At 37.2% G+C, this 24,961-nt stretch overlaps 1 protein-coding gene across 6 annotated transcripts in view; it reads left to right on the plus strand.

Moving 5' to 3' along the window:
- The window catches only part of ephb3b (eph receptor B3b), a 53,017-nt gene that overhangs the window by 13,768 nt on the left and 14,288 nt on the right, over positions 1 to 24,961 (plus strand). For all 6 annotated transcript variants that reach the window (XM_079807886.1, XM_079807883.1, XM_079807887.1 and 3 more), the window contains exons 2-4: positions 15,936 to 16,000; positions 21,004 to 21,676; positions 24,750 to 24,905. In XM_079807886.1, the coding sequence (XP_079664012.1) occupies positions 15,936 to 16,000; positions 21,004 to 21,676; positions 24,750 to 24,905 (894 nt within the window). The remainder of the gene's footprint in view (positions 1 to 15,935; positions 16,001 to 21,003; positions 21,677 to 24,749; positions 24,906 to 24,961) is intronic.

Consider the following 24,961-nt stretch of genomic DNA (forward strand, 5'->3'; position numbering starts at 1 on the left):
GTGTGAGATTAATTAGCTGAGCAGCAATTAAGAACGCGGCTGAAAAGATCTAACAGATAAGCATGGGGCGAGTAGTAACCAACATTATTTGCTTTAGCCAACTGGGAGTAAACAGAAATAACAAGCTATAACCTCCAAGTCCAACCCGACATTTCTGCAAAGTGAAGTATCCAGTGAGTTGTGCTTAAAGTGTGTTCAGATTCCCCCAAAACAGATGAGCGTTTAAACCTAATGGATGAGATAAAAACAAATTTCCTGAAGCCTGTAGCTTGTGTTTCACGGGACTGTACCAGGTGAGCTTCCGAGCAAGTTTATCATGTGAGAAAAGCCAACAAATAATGTTTGAAATGTGATGCAAATGTTATAAATCATGCTCTATGGTAAAAGTGTTTTGAGGTCATAAATGCATGAAGAGGAAAAAATCCCCTTGTAGTCATAATTTGCATGAAAATGATTCAAATGTATTGGTTTTGGCTGCTACCAGTGTTCATTTCAATAGGAAACTGCAGTGAATTACATGAATAGGTATATTTGTGTAGTTTTGCAAAATTAAAAAGTAAGCAGAGCACCTTCTAGGTAGGTTACTATAATTTTTTCCCAACTTTATTGGTCCTTGAGCAACATTCCCATCAACTGATCAGTTTCCTCTGGTTTTAGTGGTAAAATATTGATCTAGGGACATGGGGTAAATTAATCTTGTGCCTGAATATGCATGCAAATTTGCATATTTCCGCGCCCTACTTTCTGTCATTGACATATTTCCAAAGTGCCAGAGTAGGGCAGACATTTCCAGGAAGAATGTTCTCAAATGTATCGTGAATGATAGTGTCCTTTTCACTCAGGATAGCTCCAAACAAAGCTTTAATCATTGAGCATATTCAAAGCATCAGTGTGGGTGTGTATTTGTTATTGTTTGTGTATTTGTCGCCTAAACATTCACAAAGGCCCTACCCAACCTCATTCTTGTCGGCAACTGCCTAACCTTTCTGTGTTGTTGCGGCTCTGACCTGAATCAGATAATGAGTGGGCAGGTAAACATTAACGAGTGTCTCTGGGCTTAATGAGCTAACGTGAGAAGAGGTAGTCGAGAGAAACCTGCGCTGCCTCGGGCTAATGTGTCACATTTAGCAAGAAATGTAAAAAAAGAAAAAGAACTTCACATAATAACTCCTATTACGCTGCGGTGTAGCTGGAGCCATTAGACATGTTTTCTTTGTTCGTGCAGGTAAACCACAACATATCCTGATAATTAGCATGCAGCATGACAGCTGAAACTGAGCTACAGATTTGTTCCCATGTCTTCAGCAGTAGCTGCCAATGCTAATATGTGACAGTGCTGGGAAGTTAGCGGGGTTCTTGCCCTCACAGCTTGGGTTTTCTTTTCAAGAAATGAAAAGGAATCTCAACCTCACTAGCCGCCCCAGACGGTATATTTGAAACATTACAAAGCGATCGAAAGCCACTGGAACGCTGGAAATGTGGACCACATCAGTCCAGTAGCTGCTAACAAACAGCTGTCCCATGATACAAAGCAGAAATCTCATATTTAACAGCCATTAGAGGTTATTTGTACGTTTGCATAGTTAGATGATATTATATGTTTGGCTGATTACTATAGCAGGAGTAATTGTATCCTGACATACATCTCAATACCTAATTCATACCAGAACTGTAAGGAAATAAGTTATAACCAAAGCCTTTACTTTTATATACGCTAGCGTTATAGGCCCTATTATTATGTTATATTATATTATATTGCACTGTAAAAAATGTCTTACTTTTTAAGTTTAAACTCTATTTTTTACAGTGTATATTATATTAATTATATTATATTAAATTCAAAAATAAACTTAAAAGCAACAATTTTTTTACATTTATATTATATTACATGGGCGTCGGAAGCAAAAAAATGTGGGTGGGTCCCCCCAAAATTTTTACTGGAGTAGATGCAATTTACATTGAGTGCAAATAGTCCACATCGTTTACTAAACATCTGGTTGGGACAGACAAAATTACAAAAGTCACCAATAGTGTAGGGAACACATGGCAGGAAGTTTTGACGTAAAACAACCCAAAGTTCGAATCTGCCTTTTGCCAAACTCGCTCTACTCCCTTTTCCCAGCGCATATCAGATCAGAAAGGCATTTATTTTCAATAAAAATTAAGAAAACATTTGAAAAGTGGAAATAAAGCATCTAACTTGTGTTTAATAATAAAATGTTTATTGGTTAGGGGTAGGTGAACAGAATTATAGACGGTAAAAGTGAGTGGGTCCAATATCATTGGTCTTAAAAAGCATATAAAATGGTTCCGACGCCCATGTTATATTACATTATATTTTTGTTCCGAATTCAACTTTTTGCTAGATTTTCACATTAACAATTATTTTTGCTATTGTTTCAATGGCTTTTACATAGACTATATTTGTATATATTTTAAACTATTTTAAACTTATCTTTGTGTTCCCTGTCCACTGTTTCTCAATGTGTGTGTTTTATCGATCTGAAACCGTGATGTCACAGCTTTGACATTATCCCGACATCCTTTCACAAACACCTTATCTCAAGGTAAAAGGTGGGAGAAAATAAGTTTGGGACATTTCAACATCTGCCACACTCTGAAGTACCTCCTTAGTGTTATAGCATGGCAAATCCCTTCCGGTGGTCCTGAGGGATCGTGCCATTACCATATATTTAGCCTAGATGTCTGTTGGCTGCCTCTGCAGTGGCATAATGAACGTGTCAAAGGGAAGCAAGTGCGGCAAACGGGCTGTTGGAGAATGGAGATGAGTCCCTGGACGGCAGCTTCGACAGACAGCTCCTCTCCATGTCTGACAGGCAAGGCCAGTGGGCAGCATGGTGCCAAAATACCTCCATAATGAACCTGGAACGAAGATATGAGGAAGTCAGCCTTGCCTCCTGACCCGTTCTTTGGCTTGGGTTACAAAACACTGGAGAGGAATACAAAAATATTTCCAAACACAACATGCAGGATTTTGAGGACGGGCACAGAGCTCCCTGAACGTCAAAACTCACTCACTTGATTTTTTCAGTTTCTGTTTGGGCATTTTTGTCTGTTATTGCTCAGGAAAAAGGTGCTGTTTACTTAACGCACAGCGCCACAGGAAAAACACCAATGAACTCAGGTTCTTTTTTTTTATGTAAATATCTCCGTCAGTACCGTATGCCAGATTTTGGGACATAGCTTGACTGATAATATGAGTTGTGGGTAATGACGCATTGAGCTCTCTATTGAGAGTGGAGGAATATTTTAGTTTCAGAAAGCAGTATTGGCAGACTTGCATCCCTGTCAGTTTATTACAGTCAGAGTTGAATTTCAACCAGAAAGAGAAAATCAATCAAAACATAGTTATCGTGATTATAGTCCTTTTAATTTTTCCGCTAGAAGAGAGGTGTTTGACTGTTGGATAAATGTGCTTACGCTAGGCTCAGTCAATGGCAGGTCTCATTTTACACATCTTGGAAGTTTAATGTTTGTTTTTATGATCAACTGTTATTTGTATTTCCAACTCTGATGACAACTTTATTTTACATTTAACCAAATGTCTAAATTTGACCCTGGACCACAAAACCAGTCATAAGGGTAATTTGTTTTTAAATTGAGATCTGTATATCATATATAATCATAAATAATCTCTCCATTGATGTATGTTTTGTTAGGATAGGACAATATTTGGCCGAGATACAACTATTTGAAAATCTGAGGGTGCAAAAAAAACCCCGAAATATTGAGTTTAAAGTTGTCCAAATGAAGTCCTTAGCAATGTGTATTACTAATAATAACTTTTTTATATATTTACGGTAGGAAGTTGACCAAATATCTTCATGGAACATGATCTTTACTTTACTTTGTGTCTTTTTGGCATAAAAGAAAAAATTATAATTTTGACCCCAATGTATTTTAGGCTATTGCCACAAATATACTCGTGAGACTTATAACTGGTTTTGTGCGCCAGGGTCACAAATGTTACTAAAGCAAATATCTCTAAAAGCTAGTCAGATTTGACATTTCTGAGTCAGAGTTTTTCAAATAAAACCTGGGTGACACCAGAAACATAAAAGCAGTTTCAGAGGAAGTCAATGCATTGAAGCAAACTGCCGCTTCTACTGAACCTTATCTGGGTTTGCATCACTTTGACCTTTTATAACCTAAACATATGTTTTATATTTCCCAGTGCCTTTTATGAGATGCTTTAATTGAAGTGTCCCGTCTCCTCTTCCAAACATTCTGTAAACCGGTTTACTCTCACTTGCATTTATTCTGGCTGGCCCTGCCTCCCGCTGACAAAAATGGAGACCTGGGGAGTGTGATAGACAGGGAGAATAAGAGAGAAGGGGTTTCAGAGATATGGGGGGGAATGAGAGAGAATGAAGTGGCTGGAAAGGAAGGCTGTGATCAGCGCCGGCCTGTCAAAACACTTCCTGTTGACTGATACACTCTCAGACACTTGGGAAAGGAAGAAAGAGATGGAAAGGTGGGGATGAAACATTAAAAATAGAGAGGAAAAAAGAGCGGTCAAGACCCTAAACATGGCTTCTTTGAAGGACCTACAATTGTACATTTTACAATTAATTGGTTTGAGTAGAGCCAACTCAAATTAAACAAATGAGTTCAATCAAATGAACTTTTAGGAGTATTTAGAACTTTCTTTTTCTTTTGAGTTCTCAAAACTGAAACATATTAAGTAATCTGAAGCGTTTCATTGTTTTGAGTTTTATGAACTATTTCCCAGTATGCTTTGCCATGACACTCAAAAGGCACAGTAAATCCTAAAATTAAGTTTTATTTCTTGTAAGATTAACATTAAGTGGGAGATTTAGTAGTGTTATGCTAGTTTATAAGAGTTTCTGTTATGCTGAGTTTTTTAACTGCTTTAATTAGCTAGTTAAGCAAGTCAAGTTTCCACTACTAAAACTATTTACATTGAGATTACAAGATAATTTTAAGTTAAATGTTTGAATTAGCTTAATCAAACCAATTTTTAACCAATTAAAATGTATGAGTACAAAATCAAAACCTGCATGTTCTGCTTACTTAAACTTTAAATATCTTAACTTAAAATTTGTGTCGATATAGAGGTGAAAGAAAAAACACAAGATTGGAAGTAAAAAAATATATATATTTCAGTGCTTTTGCATTCTTGCTAAAGTTTTGTGTTCACGCACACACTCAAAATCTTTGCAATCCTTCACAAAATGTTTATGTTCCCCTGAGAAACTTTGTGTTCGCTTGCAAAATCTTTGCGTTACCTCGCGCAAAGATTTTTTTTGCGCAAAGAACACCTTCTCCCAAGAAACTATTGTAACATTTTGCAAGTGGACCCAAAGTTTTCTCTGTGAAACATTTTGCAAGCAACCACAAAGTTTCTGAGGCAGCTCAAAAGCAGATCTGTAATTTTTCCTTCTATCGCATATTTTTTGTTCCCCTATCACCAGGGGTTCCATATGTCCAAACAGTTTCCTTTTATGATTATGTAAAAAAACCCAAACAGAAACTCTTTTTTCGATGTCATGACCATCAACAGCGATACCGAAACATGACTGTCTGGAGTGTCACATGTTCTGACGCATACATTACGTTCTGCTACTGTTTTAGTCTAGGAAGCCACAAAAACACATCATGGATCATAAAAGTACAGCTGTCGTCATAAAAGCAAACACTGTCATCAGTGTTGTGTAACGATGCCTGAAGCGTCAGCCCTAGCGAAGACGTCATACCGTTACCTTTCGAGAGAAGGATTGGAGGACCAAACAGAGTTGTTATGATGACTGGTTGATATTGATTAGTGCAGAACACATTTGAGTTTTTTCTAACCTTAACCAAACTAAAATTATGAACACAGACGAGGCCTACGCATCCTTGATTGCCTTGTGGCCATACAATAACTCGCCTACAAGAAGAAACACGAATGCATTAATTGATTGTACTCCTGTAGCAATGTGAATCTACCAGACGGCTCCCGTTTAGTGTGAAATCTGTAATTGGATCAACGTTCGGTATCAGAATACGCAGGCGTGTTAGCTTAAGTGCTCATTAATAGCTGATCGTGCTTTATCTCCATCTCAACGCATCTTGTGTCCTGTCTAGCCACAACAGAGTAACTGATGTGCAGCATCGTAACTCTTTCACTAAGTGCTTTAGGGGACACGCGCCGAATTCAGGGGGTCAATTTCATATCATGGTATTAGTAATTTACTGTTTACCTATGGGGGTTTCTCTAGAATTGTAAATGCCAAATGTTTAGTAATTGCATACTCATGTAATAATGCAGTTGTTACAATATTATTACATTGTAATAGATACGCTCTCAGAAAAAAGTTTACCTTTAGGGGGTACAACAGCTTAAGTAGCCTCAAATGGATGTCTTATTTATGCCTAGGGTCCAATTTTCACTATTAGTTGCTTATTATCATGCATATTACTAGGATATTGTCTGTTTATTAATACTTATAAAGCACATAATGCCTTATTCTGCATGACCATATTCTACATCCATAATCCCACCCAATACCTAAACTTAACAACTACCTTACTAACTATCAATAAGCAGTAAATTAGGAGTTTATTGAGTGGCAGTTAGCAAACATTGAGAATTTATTACCTTCACAGTAATGAACTGTCAAATATGAGATAAAATCAACTTCTGCTCTGAAAAAAACAATAGTGTCATTCTTCAGCTCAAGGCAGTTCAGTTAACTGTTAAAGTTAATCAATTATGTCAGTTTGGTGTTGATTTAATTCAATTTAATAATGCTGAATATGTTACAAGATTTGTCAATTAGTAAACAAATTTGATTCAGCTACAAAGCAACTCTATAATAGACAATAGTGTCATCATCCAGCTCAATTCAGTTTCTAGTTTTGTTCGTATTACTGAATATTAAGTGTCTTTTAAACACCAACTAAGCAAACTAAAGAATCAAAGTAGTACCTTAAGGGTACATATTATGGCTTTTCCACTCAGTGGTACGACTCGGCTCGACTCGCTTTACTTTGGCTCGCTTTGCTTTTCCACTGCAGTTTAGTAGCTTAGGGATTATAGACTGATCGTAGTTAAGACCTTGTCTACTAACCACAATAGAGCCATTTATGTTTTTCAAGTTACGTTGCGATGGTCGTTTAAAAAAGTTGCGTAAACAAATGATACTGCGGTGGCTGTTGCTGACTATTTAAATCTAGCGAGTTTGGTGTCTTGTATTGTAAGGCCGTAACCATGTATTGAACATTGGGGGGTGGGGGGCAGTTTTTATAAAGCCTATAGAAACAGAACAGTGAAGGAAAGTCTAGGTCTAATTCTAGTTCGGAAATAATCATTTTGAACAATTATATATTTGCAAACATATGTACTGTTATTTGTATGCCTAATATGTCGAAAACGTTAAACATTTCTTGTCTCTTCACACTCGGAATTCCATGAATCACGCAAATGCATATTTTCAATTCAAAACGGCCAGTTTTAGTAGCTCGCATCACTGGATGTTACTGTCGACCGTTTGACATTTCTATCTTTTTATAATTTTTTCGCTTCTTACCTCACGTTCTTTCAACCCCGTCTACTTTGATTGGATTGGCCATCTCAATCATTTGACATTGACAAAAGCTGTTAGACCGCTGAGGCAGACCACACTAAAACTTTTAAACCTTTTTGTCATCTTAACAACATCCAGAGCGCTGCGTAATTTTAAATATTGGGTGGGACAATTTGGCCATTTCTAGAGGTGGACCTTCCCATGCAGTGGAAAAACGCCTTTAGGGGTTGGATACCACCTATACTTAAACGGAAATGCATTAGAACCCTTGAGACGTTGAAAAGGTCTCACTGGGTTAAACAGGTGACATGATCACCCTTCTTATTTAGGAGCTCTTGCACATGCAACGCTGGCATGGATTTGCTAGCTAAGGACGTCCATTTAGACACTCGGGACACATAGTTGTGAGCACACCTGGTTAGCAGACAGTCGCCCCAGGGGCTGCCTGTCCACCAGATTGACTGTGCGCTGTAATTAAAGACCTTGGAAAGAGGAAGAAAAGAGAACGAATGTGGATAAGGGGGGTGCAATGCCCATTTCTAAGGCTGGAACTGGAACGCACTATGGGGCTCACATGCCTTGAATATTCATCTGGGTTGTGGCTCATCTCTTGCTCGCCGTGTGAACCCACACGCTTGTCTGTGTGATATCTGTCTGAATCTGCCTGATCAAAGCAAACAGGCTCATCTTCCACAAGCCCATTCCCTTGAAGACCTTTGCGCCAATCCTAGCGTCAGCTGAAGAACTAATTAACACAACAAACAGAAATGTAGCAGACGCACTTATGCTCTGTGTCACCTTCCTGTCAAATGCTGTCATCGTAACCGCCGTCAAGAAACGTAAGATGTACTTAAGTAGTACGTCTTTATATGTCATTTTAAAGTTAATGTTATTGCATTATATGCACTGAGAAGCACTTATGGTAAAGTCAAATATACTTTAATGATATTTACACTGTAATACTTTATTTTAAGGTGGCATAGTTACAACATGTACTTACTCTAGTAATAACAGTATTTTTCTGCATAATTACAAGTAACTAACCCTCAACCAAACCCTAAACCTACTGCATTTTTTTTTCTTATTTAGTATTTTTGTCTTGTTTCCCGTCTAAATATCTAAAATTTCTTAAATCAAGATGCATTTACAAGATAAGTCAAATTACATAATATAAATATATTCTTGTTTTCTTGTTTTCTGGAAAATAAAATAAAAAATTACATGAGTTTTTGCTTAAATCAAGCTAAATTATCTGCCAATGGGGTAAGACGAATAATATTGTTTCTTATTTGTGTCCTTGTTATACGTTACATGTACTTACTAAAGATATTGCAGTAAATTATGCATAATAACATGCTACTAACCCTCAACCAAACCCTTATCCTACCATAACCCTATAGTAAGTACATGTACTTAATTAATATTACTCATTACTTAAATATATAATTACACTGTAACAAAAGACACCTTAAAATAAAGCGTAACCTATATTTGGACTGGAAACAAGACAACAATACTAAGTAAGGAAAGCATTTTTTGCAGTGTAAACCATAACTCCAATTAATTATTTTGAACGTTTGTACTTAATATAGTAAAAACAGTATTTTATGTATAATTACAAGTAACTAAACCTAAACCAAACCCTAACCGTAACTCAATAGTAAGTACATGATTTATTAATATTTCTCAGTACTTATTTGAGTAAGTACAATGTAACTATATCACCTTCAAATAAAGTGTAACCCAATAGGAGTGGGGGAGGTCTGCGTTTCCTGAAGTTAAGAGTTTCCACTGTACAATTACAAATTCGACAAAGACACGGGTGATTTGAATGGTCAGGAATTACGGTAATTGAAATGAAGGCTACATCTGCAGCTTTGACAGTGGGCCTTGTTAGTACATAAATGGCCCAGAGAGTGACAGGCATTGTGCCATGACTGACGGCAAGTGGACGGATGGGGATAAGGAGGCTCCTTTCATGGAATTCCCATGGAGGATTCAGGGTGTTGGAGATCCAGCCACCTACATCAAGAACCGTCGGCCAATTAGAGGTTGCACGCCAGCTCGCCAAAAGCAGCCCACTCCCCTAATCACCACACTCCAGTGTGGTACAAAAGCCTGGGCCGCTCACCACATTTCAATTTAAATAGTAAGCCCACCCCCCTTCTTCTCCTCCATCCTCTTTCAACGACTTTCCCTCTCTCTAACCTCTCTCCCCCAGAATCTCTCCCCCACTTTCAACCCGGCTTCACCAAACCCCCCAATGGCTAATAAAAGCAGCAACAAAAGCACACACAAAGCAATCAGTCTAATAGCTTTAATACGTTTAATGCAGTGTTTTCCCCTCGCTGTTGACACATCTCAGTGTTGGGTGGCAAAACAGAGCTCAAGTGTTTGGAGACAGAGAGTGACATTCCTTTTTTCTTCTTTTTTTGTCCTTAAGTCTGTCGTTCGGTGCGATTCCACAACAGCGCAGCAGGAGACAAAATTGGCAAACCGTTAAATATATATATATATATATATATATATATATATATATATATATATATATATATATATATATATATATATATATATATATATATATATATATATATATATATATATATATATATATATATATATATATATATATATATATATATATATATATATACTGCCATTCAAAAGTTTGGGATCTGTATTTTTCTGTGAATATATATATATATATATATATATATATATATATATATATATATATATATATATATATATATATATATATATATATATATATATATATATATATATATATTTATATATATAGTCTAATGATTTATTTATTTGAAATAGAGCTTTCTATTCATCAAAGAACTCTGAGGGGGAAAAAAATATTAAACATTGATAATAATCATAAATGTTTCTTGAGCATCAAATCATCATGTCAGAATGATATCTGAAGGATCATGTGACACTGAAGACTGGAGTAATGATGCTGAAAATACAGCTCTGACCACAGGAAAAAATTACATTTTTACAATATATTCAAACAGAAAGCAGTTATTTTAAATTATAATAATATTTCACAATATTACTGTTTTTTCTGTATTTTTTATTAAATAAATGCGGCCTCTGTGAGCAAAGACTTATTTAAAAAAAAAAAAAAATCTTACAGATCCCAAACTTTTCAATATATATATATATATATATATATATATATATATATATATATATATATAGCCTGCCACAAAAGCACTGGCTGCTCAGCATGAGTTTGGGGCGGGGTTATTTGTTTGACTGGCCAATGAGAGTCTTCACAAAACCGGTTTAACAACATTTCTTATTTCTGCGGCTCCATTTAACAATTCTAATGGTGCAGAAAGTACACACTTCACCCTTCATTTTCTTAAATGCAAAATATGTGTAAATGTAATGCTTTTAGTCCTCGATCTGCACAATCCTGATCCCGTCTCTGCTGGAGTTTTCCTTGCTTTCCACATGTTCTAACCTCCAAACAACAGGGAAAAAGGAGTCGCTAAAGCTGAAAGCAGTTGTGCTGAAATCCGGCAGTAATCTCTCACCTGTCTGCCCACACGGCACTGAGTCAGTTTCTAAATCCACTCCACATTCTTTGTATCAATAGAGGTGATTTTGTTCACATACCCCTCTTTTTAAAGAAGATTGCTTACTGGAACAAAGAAATATTTGAAGGTGCTTGTAAACGCACAGAATGAGTGTGTGTGTTGTTTCAGAGACCAAGTGTTTCTCTGTCTTCCTCTGTTATTAACGCTGCTCTGTCATTAGAGGATTAGAATGGAAGACCTGACCTTTCATACATCAATATGTGTGTGTGTGTGTGTGTGTGTGTGTGTGTGTGTGTGTGTGTGTGTGTGTGTGTGTGTGTGTGTGTGTGTGTGTGTGTGTGTGTGTGTGTGTGTGTGTGTGTGTGTGTGTGTGTGTGTGTGTGCGTGCTAACATGCAATTCTGTGAATGGGAATTTTCCACTAAATCTGTGTATGTCATGCAACTTGTATATTTAGTGTTTGAAACCAAAACAATGATGTAATGTTTAGTAATTTACACATACTTTCATATTATGTCATAACTTCTGTAAATGTCCCTTGATAACCTCCAGTATGTGCATTTCCTGGGATTAAAATATGTAAATATTTACAGTAAGTTTTTAAGGAAAGTTTAAATAGTATCCTGATACAATTTTCTTGTATTTTAGTGATTCATACACTGTAAAAATACACTGTAGTTAAATGTTTAAGTATATATATATATATATATATATATATATATATATATATATATATATATATATATATATATATATATATATATATATATATATATATATATATATATATTTTTTTTTTTTGTTGTTGTTTATATACTTTTTAAGTAGTTTATATAGAATGTCATTGCTCTTCTACTTTAGTGTTTTATAACAATATTTCATTTTGATTTTTATGACTTTTATGACAGTTTAGTCAACATAGGGTCAACATTGTGCTGCAGTTAATTTATGTGTCGGCCTGATTTTTCAAGTTTCATAAATGCTCTGCCTCTCTAACTTGAGTTTATGGTGGATGTTTTATGTCATTGGGGTTATAGCTCAAAGTTTGTCCACGCTTCACACTAAAACATTCGATGCTAGACGGATTGCGCAAGGGAAGGATTTTTTTCAGAGTGCTCGTCAATCAGGTTCGACATCCTGCCAGAAACTACCCATAGTCTTGAGCCTTTCCTTAGAAGTGGAAGAAACAGGAAATAATCCATGGATTCTCGTCTGCTGAAACAGAATGTTCCCTGTGCGGAGCTATTTTAACAGTCGAGGAGTCGTAATGGAGGCTGTGAGAATGAATTGTGTCATTGAGGGGTGAGGGGTGGCTCACCCGCCGCTGTGTTCGCGCTCTCATTGAGCCAGGACTTGCCTCCTCATCTAAAAGCGCGCTCAGCTGACACAATGCTCGGCTTTGCTGTTTTTCAGCGCAGCTTACAAAACGCAAACAAAACAGAAGGCCGCAGTCAGTCGCCGCATGCTCCCGAACGTTCCGGCTGTTTCACTGAGTCAGAACTGAGACGCATTCGCTTTCACTCTTTGCCTGCCGTTTTATTTGTGCCAGTACCTGCGTGTTAGCTTTTCCACAGCTGGCAGCTGACTTATGGTTTTCCTTTAAACGACGAGATATTTTGTAGAGTGTGTTTGAATGTCAGTGGACCTGTCAGTCAGTGACACAAAATGACACACGGTCCCAACGCGACGCATGACGTCCCAACAGGAAATCAATGGCGTGTTCTATGTGTAGAAGAAACAGCTGCCTCTTTCTACCTCCGTGTAGTCACAATCAAGTCCCATATTTCCAGAAAACACATTTTTTTTACAAGTAAACAAAGATGAGTAGAAAAGATAAAAGTAATGTAAGCCTGGTATTAACATCTGTGTCTAGTGATACAATCTCAGGTAGTCAGATTAGACATTATAACTCTTTAACTCTTTCCCCGCCAGCATTTTGACCATTTTCTCAATGGCTCCCAGAATGTTTTGTTTGTATGAATATCTGAACATGCAGTATGTCAAAAGAAAGAACAGAGTCTCTGCTTTTATTTTAGCTTCATGCATTCTGCTTTTATCAACACTTTCTTAAAAAAAATCAAGATTTTGAGCTAAAACCTGAGAAAGCCATGTTTTTTTGTCAAAGACTTTGTCCCGATGGGATTCAGGATGATGATCAAACCACAGATGGAGTAAATGGAGTCATCAACACCTCAAAGCTTCACAGTCCTATAGCTAGTCCTGGGTCATTTAATTTACAACATTAGGCCTTTTTGATTTATATGCTGTTTAATGTTGATGATGGCATTATTTTACATATGCGTCAGCAATGCTTCTATCGCTCGTTTCTGCTTCTTATTTTCCTGAGTTTTGATCAGGAGATTCTGTACTCTTTCAGAAGATGCATAATAGCGCACCCTATCACTCATATTACTATGAATAGGAGAAAGTGAAGCACGCAATATGGCAGATTAAGTCATGCTTAATTGTTTGAATAGTGTGAGTGCTCCGTACTGTGCCCTGGCACGGATACACTTTCGGTTAAATCAAGTATATTTAGGTTTATAACAGCCCTGGTTCTCACCTTATTGATGAACATGAATCGCGCTCGGGCACGGTACAAGGCAACCGTGCCTAGTGTGAGTATACCCTGAGATGCGTGCTTATGACTTCATATGCACATCGGCTGCTCCAGCCTGAAAAAAAAAAAAATCTTGTCAGGATTTGAGCATTTAGAAACAAAATTTATGAGACAGTTGTTGTCAGATTTCATTGGTGACTTCAAATATAAAACTGAATCGTAATCTTGGTGAACAGCTTTGGAGAATTTGATGTTTCCCCATTCAAAGAGAGACTGAAGCTGTACTGTGTCAAAGTACACAGTACATCAAAGATGGCCGCTGTGTAAAATGACTTGCCTTAAAGGGACTTTTGATCATCATGTCGCAAAGTTTGCGATATAATTGAGTATATGTGTAGCCTGTTTGAGAGTGAAGCATGGCACTGTGTTCATTTACACGTGTGCAGCTCATGATCCTGCGCTTTCAGTGTCTCAGAGCGGCTCTGTTCGGAAATGCTGCGTCATATGACGTTCAGGACACGTATAGCGTGCATTTGGGACATAATATGTGCCGACCATCTTCCCAAACTTGTAATGAGAAGCGATTATAAGCCAGATGTTGTCAACAAAACAGAAGCTTTGGCGGTTTTCCATCAAAATAAAAGCTGGGTTATGGTTTGAAATGGGAACGCTATAAATGTTTTACAGTTTTACTGTAAAATAAAATTGTTGTTATTATATGATTTTTCTCAAATACTCAATATTTTATTTGACAATATAATATTACAATACACTAACAATAGTAATATTCATTATTTTGTTTTGTTTATTTTTAATAATAATAATAATAATAATAATAATAATAATAATAATAATAATAATAATAATAATAATGATGATGATGATAATAATAATAATAATAATAATAATAATAATAATAATAATTATTATTATTATTATTATTATTATTATTATTATTATTATTATTTTTATTATTATTATTATTACAACATTTTAGCCAAATCATCCTACAAATAACCACAGCGATATTGGGGTTTTATTTTTATTTTTTTATAGTTGCATTTAAAAATGCAGTCACAATATAATTACATTCATAATATGTATTATTTTGTTTTGTTCATTATAGTAATAGTTATATTAAAAATATACTACTACTACTAATAATAATAATAATTTATGTATTTGTTTATTTTATTATTTTATTTTATTTTATGATTTTTATTTTATTATTTTATTTTATTTTATTTTATTTTATTTTATTTTATTTTATTTTATTTTATTTTATTTTATTTTATTTTATTTTATTTTATTTTATTTTATTTTATTTTATTTATTTTATTTTATTTTATTTTATTTTATTTTATTTTATTTTATTTTATTTTATTTTATTTATAGTTGCATTTTAAATCGCCCTGCAATATGTTCACATGCTTTTTTGACAACTTTCAAACCCTGTTTACCCCCGAGAAACTTACTCTGATGTTTTGTTCTCTAACATATGATTTCAGTGCACTTTAAAACACTCCCATCCATCTAATTTACTCAAACATGGTCGCACTGTGCAGTTGTGAGTGCAGCCACTACACATAAAAAGCCAAAGCAGGTGGAGGAAGGTAAACGGTTGGAGTGAGTGTGCTTTCATTATAATATAAACAGAGAGCTGCACATATGGCTGGTGGGATGAAAACAGTAAAACAGACAGGCAGAGCATATTGGGCATTGAGGAAATTGTGAAGATCTTCCTTTTGCGATTTTTATGGCGCTATTCAAGAACTCCTTTGCTCTGTTATATATCCTCTCGAGTTTACAGCTGCTAGCTTAAGGGTGCGAGTGTGTGTGTGTGTGTGTGTGTGTGTACGTGTGGGAAGGGTAGTGGGTTGTCTTTCAAAAACACTTAGCTTTTCTTTCCCACCCAGCAAATACACGGCTAATTAAATCTAATTAGAGGAGGGCTGTCATAAATCTTTGACAATGCCTTCTGGATCACCCACAAAGCTGTTTTGCCTTTCCACCGTCTTTTCACTGTTGATTAGCATGATAGTGTTTCTCTGTTCCTGCGCTCGTGAATTCACCACAATGCATTATTACCTATTAACAATATGGACAGCGACGGTTATGTGCTGCTCAGCTCGTCCTTCACACTGTGAAATCAGTTCCTCCCAAGGTTTTCCAGTTCAGTTAGTTTTATCTTTTTTTGTTGTTGTCTGTTGTTTGGGCTGATATTGTTCCTCAAACTGAGTGGATCTTCTTTTGTTTTCTGCAGAAACACTTATGGACACCAAATGGGCCACCACTGAACTGGCATGGACTTCACATCCTGAGACTGGGGTGAGTTATTACCATTGTGTGTTTGACTTTGGTTAACCTGAGAACATTATGATTATATGATTCGCTCCTTCAGTCCAAATACAGTGTGAGGTCAATCTCCAAAAACTCCTCTGCACGTCACATTTCACCCTAACATTAAAAAGAAAAAGAAACAACTGGTGCGTTTGTAGGACGTTTTGTTTTGCGCCTTTTTTTGTTTTGTTTTGTTTTATGTTTTGTTTTATTTGTTGTTGTTTTCCCCCTTTTGTTTTTATTCATTTTATTTATTTATTTATTTTTGTTGTTGGAATTGTTTTCCATTCCAGTAATGACACTTAAATTGTGCTTAATTGTTATATATAAATAATTATGTAATATAGACTGGAAAATATAATAATATAATAAATAATATATTTCTTTCCATCTAAATCTTTCATTTGAGGGTTAAACATGACTTTAGTTATTTAGATTTTTTTTTGCTTTGTTTTTGTTTGTTTTTTACTTTTGTTTTGTTTATTGTTTTGATGTTGTTTCCCGTTGTGTTTTTATTTATTTATTAGTTTTCTTCTTGTTCATTATTTATTTATTTATATTTATTTATTTATTTATTTGTTTAGGTATTTATTTATCCCTCTTGTTTTTTTGTTGTTGTGTTTTTGGCATTTCTTTTCATGACAATTTATTTATTTATTTATTTGTTGCATTACAGAAAGGCCTGAGATTTTCCGTTACAGTAATGACAATTAAAAATGTGCTAAAATGTGCTTAATAGGCATTGAAATAATTCTGGTCTTAAAATGGCCTCATTTACTTCAAGAAAAATCTAATTTCTTATTTCTTTCCATTGAAATCTTTCATTTGAGGGTTAAACATGCCTTCTTGAAAGGTTCCGTGAGATTCTCTCATAAATGTCAGAGTTAAACTACCTTTAAATCAAGAGGTATTATAAACGGTCCCGTCGCAGCCTTGTTCAAATATAGCGTGTTAAACACAGGAAGCTCTGAGTTTCATCAGATAAAGGCAATGCCCAGATCACATTTCACCCTAGCTGTGTTACATTCATTCTGCAAAAGTGAAATTTGGGCCCACAAGCTTTTGGCAGACACAGCAGAGGTATCCTTTGCTCACACTGCCCAGAGACTGCTGCCTTTTCTTACTTCTTTTGTTGGGATTTGTCTCCTTCTCAGTTTTGGGGTGTTCACCTCTCTTCTTCAGGGTTGTGCATGTGTCCATTGCCCTGTCCTGCCCCCAGTCACACTGTCTCAGCTGTTGCTGTCACCCCTCCCCAAAACCTTTACTTCCAAGTAACTTAGCACCAATGCACCGAAGCGCAAGAACAGCCCCAAAGACACAAATCAACTGGATCTCACCTTCCCCGTCCATATATTATTCTTGTAAATATCCCTCCCCGCCCCCATTAAAGCACTAAAATTCACTAGCACAATGGGCCAAAGCACACCCCCTTCACACCCCAACAGATGCCTCCTTTCAGAACATACATTGCCCAATTCTTTCCCTTCTGCTCTCTGTCATGCACACGGCTATACATTTCACCCACGCCGGCCCACTGTATTTTAGGACAGACAGGGGAAATGTGGCACCAGTGCGTCCTTAAATATCACAGTGTTCGGGACACCAAGCTGAAATAGCTTCCCTATTGGGGTGAAAACCCGTCACATTCAAACCAAAATGAAAATAAATCAACGTGATTTTGACTGTTTGTTTGTTTTTTGGAGATTTACCCACTGGCTTAATTGGCACCCTCCTTATCTCTCTTTCTTACACAACACTCATTTCTAATTTTGTGTGACACTAAGTTCAATGGTATGTCGCACCCAGAAAACCGAAATGGGAACTGTGCCCAGATAGTAAAAACAGGCGCAAAAAGTTGGAATAATTCCCAGCCTGACTCAGCAGCTCTTTTTCTATTTTCATTTAATCTGCCATGAATAAAAACCATCTATTAGTCATTAGTCTGACACCTGTAACCTGAGAAATAAACAAAGATAAATACAGACTGTAACACCATTAAGGAAAAATAAACATAATGGCCTGCTGCTGCTTTAACCCGACCAGTAAGTCTTCAAGATAAACAAACTGAGTAAAAAATAACATATTTTTTAAATAAACCACATCATTTCCTCCAACGAATCAAAGACATGCAGCAGCGAGAAAAACGAATGTGCATAAACATTCAGCTGAAGTGTGTATGAAAATATGCAGAAATCACCATATAGGCTTATTTCCCCGATATTGAGTTGAAAAGAAATTGATTGAGCATCTTAATCCCGGAAAGAGAAATGTTGTGCCAAGAGTCCACGCCAGTGCAATGTGTGGCCCATCTTCCCTCGCTCAGCAATTTATTTCACTGAACTAAATGCCCATTTACACCTCATTCTTTCTCCTGTCCCATTGACCTGATGCGTATTATTGATTCCAGCACCCTTGGCTCAGAAAGTCTGTGATAAAGCAGAGGCTTCTGGAAGCCCTGTCTGCCTTGGGTCCCTAGGGCCCGTAGGGATGAATGGCCTGTCCGCACAACATCCATATCGCCGTGTTAATTAAAGACTTCAGCCCTACACAAACGCTACGCAACTCTCTCAACAAACCTCTCGATGCTGCACTAGTTTTCTTATTCATTTTTGGCTACAGCTCATTTTCTCGTCTAAAATTGAACTCACTATTGTCAAAAGAAGTGGGGTCGTGTCCCAAGGCCGTTCATGAATCTAATTTGTCAATGTGAAGATAAATCATTTCTCGTTGCTGTTTGTTTAAGCAATAAGAGTCTGATGTAAAAAACTTAATTAGCTGCCAAGATTGCTAGTAGGGGTTCTTACTCGACCACAGTCTGCATTCCCATTGGTAGTTGTTGTTAGTGTTGTAGTTAAGACCACCTATCCCAGACCAAGACAAGACCAGGACCAATGTGTGTTGAGACCAAGACAAGACCAAGACCAAGGCAGGGAGAGACCAAGTCAAGACCAAGACCATAAAGATCCATATTACAGCTTGAGAAATAACTTATTTGCAATCAATACATATAATTAGAATACGAGACTATAAAGAGATGTTACCAATCAAATTAAATCATTAACAACAAATTTAATCTTTGCATTGCACTACAGATGCATCTGAATTGGTAAATTTCAAATGCATAAATAATGTTTTAAAAAATGTATCCTGTTTGCACTCGAATTGCTCTTGCTCTTGTGATATTGCTTAATTATATCAAGTTATAATATAAAAATCCAGATTTCATTCAAGTACTTTTTTGCAACGATATCTTCAATTTTGTGAGCATTTTTATTCATTTTGGTGACATTTTTGACACAATCCCTCATTAATTTCCGAACCGGCACGATAAATAAACACTTGAAAATGTGCTAAACTGTGTTTAATTGTCATTCAAATAACTCCAAAATTCAGTTTTGTCAAGAAAAATCTAATATCTTATTTATTTCCATTGAAATCTTTAATTTGAGGGTTAAGTATGACTTTAGATTTTTTTAATGTTTTTGCCTTTTTTTGTTTTGTTTTCCCCTTTTGTTCATTTTTTTTAATTTTGTTGTATTGTGTTTCATTACTTTGTTAATGTTGTTTCCACTTTTTATTTATTTATTTATATTTATCTATTCTCCTCTTTCGTTTGTTTGTTTATTTATGTATTTATTTAGTACCTTGTTTTTTGTTGAGGCATTATTTTCATGACTATTTATTTATTTACAGTAATGCCACTTAAAAATTGATTAAATGTGCATTCAAATAATTGTGTCGTAAAATGGTCTTAAAATGGGCCTCATTTTCTTCAAGAAGAATTACATTTCTTACTTCTTTCCATTTAAATCTTTCATTTTAGGGTTAAACATGACTCTGAGATATTCTTGACAGGTTGCATGAGATTCTCTCATAAATGTCGTAGTTACACTACCTTGGTCTCGACAAATTAGAAATAAGTTATTGATTGCTTCTGAAGCAGTAAGTGTTATATCCAATCACATTAATGATGTTAATAAATACATACATCATATAATACTCCGGTAATTTATCCCAGCAGTTGTGGTCTTGACCGGTCTTGAAACAAAATCCCAAGTCCTCTAAGTCTGAGTCAAGACCGAGTACAAATGTGGTCAAGACCGAAACAAGACAAAGACCTTCAAAAAATGGTCTAAAGACTGGTCTCGGGTACTGTATAACACCACTGCTCACGTGCACAATGTTGAACTACATTCATCTCATGGTGTCACTTCTGTCACCCCAAATCGCCAAATCTCCGCTCAAACCTTCAGTTCATTGTCACCGAGGCCTGTGTACTCATTGTAAGATGCACAATAGCAATCAATCTCTTGACGATAAGAAGCATACTCTTAGTTCTGGTAGATAAGAGAAATCGTTTAGGTAGAGGATTGACTGTAGCTTGTTGATCTGCATGGATACAATGTAATCATGATGGTTTAATTGAAGAGTAATTGATTGTGAAGTGATGCAGAGAGTACTCCACACTCGAGGTATGAGGTAAACATCCACTCGTTGTTTTATTCAATGAAGTCCACGGTAATTTTGATGAATTTGCCAGGCAGGTTTTGAACTGGTGAACGCAGATGAAAGACCAGCGTGAAGCTCCGCACTTAATCACACCATGCACAAAGTGTAATTGAAAAGGCACAAACCAAAAAGCACAGAATTTAATTTCCCCTCTCTTTCCCTCTTTTTCTCAGCTTGCTCCCTCCGTTACATTGTTCCTCAGCTATGGCATGTGGGGCTGTAGCTGAGAAAGAGCCATTTATTAGCTCTGTAGCCCACCTCAGAGTACTAAAGCCCTGGATAACATCAAAATGAGAATGGTTTCATTTATAATACTGACAATGAGGCATATTGTACCATACTTTAGATAAAAGCATTTGTTATTGCTACTGTCCTCTAGAAGAATCCTTGAATGCCATATATATTAAGTGCTAGCTCACGAAGGTGAACATGTAAGTTTTTGTATATCTATGACTTACAGTTTTCTATTTTTTTCACCCCAGTGGGAGGAAGTTAGCGGTTACGACGATGCCATGAACCCCATCCGAACATACCAAGTGTGCAATGTTCGTGAGCTCAACCAGAACAATTGGCTCCGCAGCGACTTCATCCCTCGAAAGGACGTTCTCCGTGTTTATGTAGAGATGAAGTTCACCGTACGAGATTGCAACAGTATTCCCAATATTCCAGGATCATGTAAAGAGACCTTCAATCTGTTCTACTACGAGTCTGACTCGGATTCAGCCACCGCCACCAGTCCTTTTTGGATGGAGAATCCTTACGTTAAGGTGGACACCATTGCTCCGGACGAGAGCTTCTCTATGTTGGAGTCTGGTCGGGTCAACACCAAGATTCGCAGCTTTGGTCCACTTTCCAAGGCCGGCTTCTATCTGGCTTTCCAGGACCTGGGTGCCTGCATGTCTTTGATCTCTGTCCGAGTTTTCTACAAGAAGTGTTCCACGACCATTGCCAATTTTGCCGTCTTCCCAGAGACGGCCACAGGAGCCGAGGCCACGTCACTAGTCATTGCCCCCGGCACTTGCGTGCCGAACGCTCTGGAGGTGTCTGTACCTCTGAAACTCTACTGCAATGGGGATGGAGAGTGGATGGTTCCTGTAGGTTCCTGTACTTGCATGCCTGGGTTCGAGCCTGCAGTTAAGGAGACGCAGTGTCAAGGTGAGTGCTGATATATGTGTTTTTTTCTCACTGTGCAGTTTATCTTATCTCCCGGTATCACATTAAGCCAAATGGACAAATCATCCAGTTTTTTTTATTAAGGTGTTTGGCCTAACAGCAAATTTGGTTATTCGACCTCAATTTAAGCAGAGCAAAGCAATGAATAAGTAAAAGAGTCTGTATGTCCATCAGAGTGGAACATTTTGCTGAGAGAAAGGAGCGGTCTTGCAGAAAAACATATCAGGTTCAGGCTGAGGTGAATTAAGCCAGCGTGTAACATAGCCACTGTGAAAGTGAGCAGAGCAGACAGCGGCAGGTCAAGGGTCAAATGGAGAGCTGGGAGTGAGAGGAGACCGGAATCGATTTGCGGACCAAGGGCAAGGGCTGTAGTGAAACATTAATGAAGAGCACGAGATGGAGATAGAAAAGTAACCCTGACAGTCAAGGCACCAGAAGTGAAAGGTCACAAAGAGACAGTTGGATCCAATGCATTGTAAGAACTACAAAGACAGAGTCACTGTGAAGTGAACCTCTGGGGTAAAGAACTGAATTGAACAGCAAATTATTTGTGTATAGAGAAAGGAGGATTATTAGTGGTGTTTGAGGTAAACATCAACGTTATGAGAGTTGGGGATTTGAGCAAACGCTTAACTTTGAGTATTAGCGCGTAAGATGCCCTACACAGTTTGTCCTATGGACATGAAGGATGCCTTAAAAACCATATACTACTTTTCTAAGCAATCTACTTTCACTTTTCACCTGGTGAATGATAAATCGGGGGGGATGTGTGTGTGTGTGTGGGGGGGGTTATTAGAATAATAGGAGTAAGCTCTTTTGACTTGAGATAGTAAAAAACTATGTATAGAAACTATGTATAGTATGCTAAAAAATAACAAGAAACAATGCCCGTTGAACCACAATGACAACCTACCAAACCCTAGCAACCACATAGTACCCTAAAAAAACATATTTGGAAATGCACTTTAACATAGTGGAAGCAAGTTTTGCATTGGCAAGCACCACTCAGATTATTATTATAATTATACAGAAAATGTATGTAGTTGTCAAAGTAATAAAGGGCTTTTCTACTACTGCCAACTTGACATTAAACCTGTGTATACCCAATGGGGAAAGTGGGCAGTCCTCCGAAAACTGCTGCCTGGTGTACAGTTAAAAACTCATTTGTTTGCTTGCGGTGGCTCAAGGTGAAAACCCTGGCAGCAGTGACCTGATGAAATGTTCTCTAATCAAGCCACCCGGAAACTAAAGGAGGGATAAATCTCTCTGTCACCTCTCTCTTGCTCGCCTTCATCTGAAGGCCGTTGGTCTCATTAATATCCTGCCAGAGCACAGTTAGGACATTCACATGAATATTAATCGACAATACCCTTTTTTTTTCTTAGCGCTGCATATTTTTACTATCCATTCTTTTTCCTCGCTTCCAATTTCACCACAAATTTTAATCACTCCCTTAAGTCCTATGTTCTGCTCTCAATGAGAGAGGGAGAGAGTGTTTGGGCAATAGAGTGTGTGCAATAGACTGTACTGGAGAGAGTGCACAAGTAAGAGAACTCATGAAAAAGCCACAGGATTTGCATTTCCTTTGCTTTCTTTCACCTCTCCTCTCCCCCTCTCTCACTCTGTCAGGAGTGCAGCTAGAGGAAGGATGAGGATGAAAGGAAAGGGCTGACTTCTTACCTTCTTGGAAGCGATTAATCAGCACTTTCAACCCTTCAGAAAACAGAGTTTTTTGAAGGGGAATTTCAAGCAGTCTTTCATAAGGTCTAGAATCTAGATGGTCTCATTTGTCTCCCCAAGATGTTGGTTAATTTATGTTCTTCTGAAATGCGAGGCAAAACACAGAGGACTCTTTAATCTCCAAAGTGATACGTTATGTGCGATAAACTCGGAATTCACTAGATCCACATTCTTTCATCTTTATCGCTATGTGAATTGTTTCTTATGGTCCTTCTTCACTAGCTACCTCTGGCCTCCCCTGATCAATGATTAAAGAAATAAGCCCCCAGTTAACCAAGTTAACAGTATCCCTGCACTAATGAAGCCTTATGTCAATATGGCACATTCTGAGAAAGGGAACTTAGAAGGTGACCCCAGGAATATCGCCGGTTTTGTGTTCTGCTTTGAACACTATCAGTGTGGAAACCAGATGTTCAACTCTTTTCCTGAAAAACACAGCGACTGTTCATTATTTGCTGATCCTAAGCCTTAGAGACTACTGATAAAATGGCTGGAATGCTGGGAACTGGTGTCATACTCCTTCCCTGCTGTTAATAAACATAAAACTGGCTCCTTGATAACTTAACAAGACAGTTAGGTGACATTCTGAGCAGAAAGATCACAACACCATTGTGTGCCGGGATAGCATCTCTGCATTTATCATAGATGTGATAAAACGTGTACACAGTCTCCGCAAATGGTGTCGGAGCTCCACAAAGGTCAAAGACCTGTGAATGACACACTAATCTTTGTATTCATAAGATAACAGCTCATGCTTTACCATGTAGCCTTCAATATGGCTTTATTTGTCTTAGAGAGACACTTCCTGTGGTACAACATCAACATTCCCTGTGTTTGAGTATTGATTGAAGGAGTTCATTTCGAAAAGTGCTCTTGTTTGGAACAAACAGGCATCTGCTTGTAATTGAAGTTGACGGTTAGCATATGCGCATGGGGTTTATGCAAGGCCAGGGTATGTTGTTGGAACTCGTCTAGTCATGAGGGGGTTATTTCCCCGGAGGAAAGCAACAGCAAATTAATGGTGCCAAACAAATACGTAAGCAAGAACCTGTGCGCCTTCGTATTTTACAATGCCAAGATGGAAAGGATTAGACTGCATACTGTGGGCAAGAAAAACAAAAGGAAAATTAAGGCAAGCAGAGCTCACAAAATGCTAATTGCAAAGGGGAAATTGCTATTGATTTTGCTGTTGAATGCAATGAAAAGTTTTGTCACATACCTAGATGGAACCAATATGTCGAAAATTAGGAAAATGCAGTTACAGCTTTTGTTTTTATCTCTGACAGTCAAAGTAAACAACTCTTTCTCTCTTTAGCTTGCAGTCCAGGCACCTTCAAGTCCAAGCAGGGTGAAGGCTTCTGCTCCCCATGTCCGCCCAACAGTCGAACAAGTTCTGGAGCCGCCAGCATCTGCTCATGCAGAACAGGCTACTATCGGGCGGACAATGACTCACCTGACTCAGGATGCACTAGTAAGTAACACCTTCTACTAAAACCTCCATTTCACCCAACATGACCTCATATAATC

This window comes from Gobio gobio (assembly GCF_949357685.1).
Source record: "Gobio gobio genome assembly, chromosome: 24".
Taxonomy (NCBI): Eukaryota; Metazoa; Chordata; class Actinopteri; order Cypriniformes; family Gobionidae; genus Gobio; species Gobio gobio.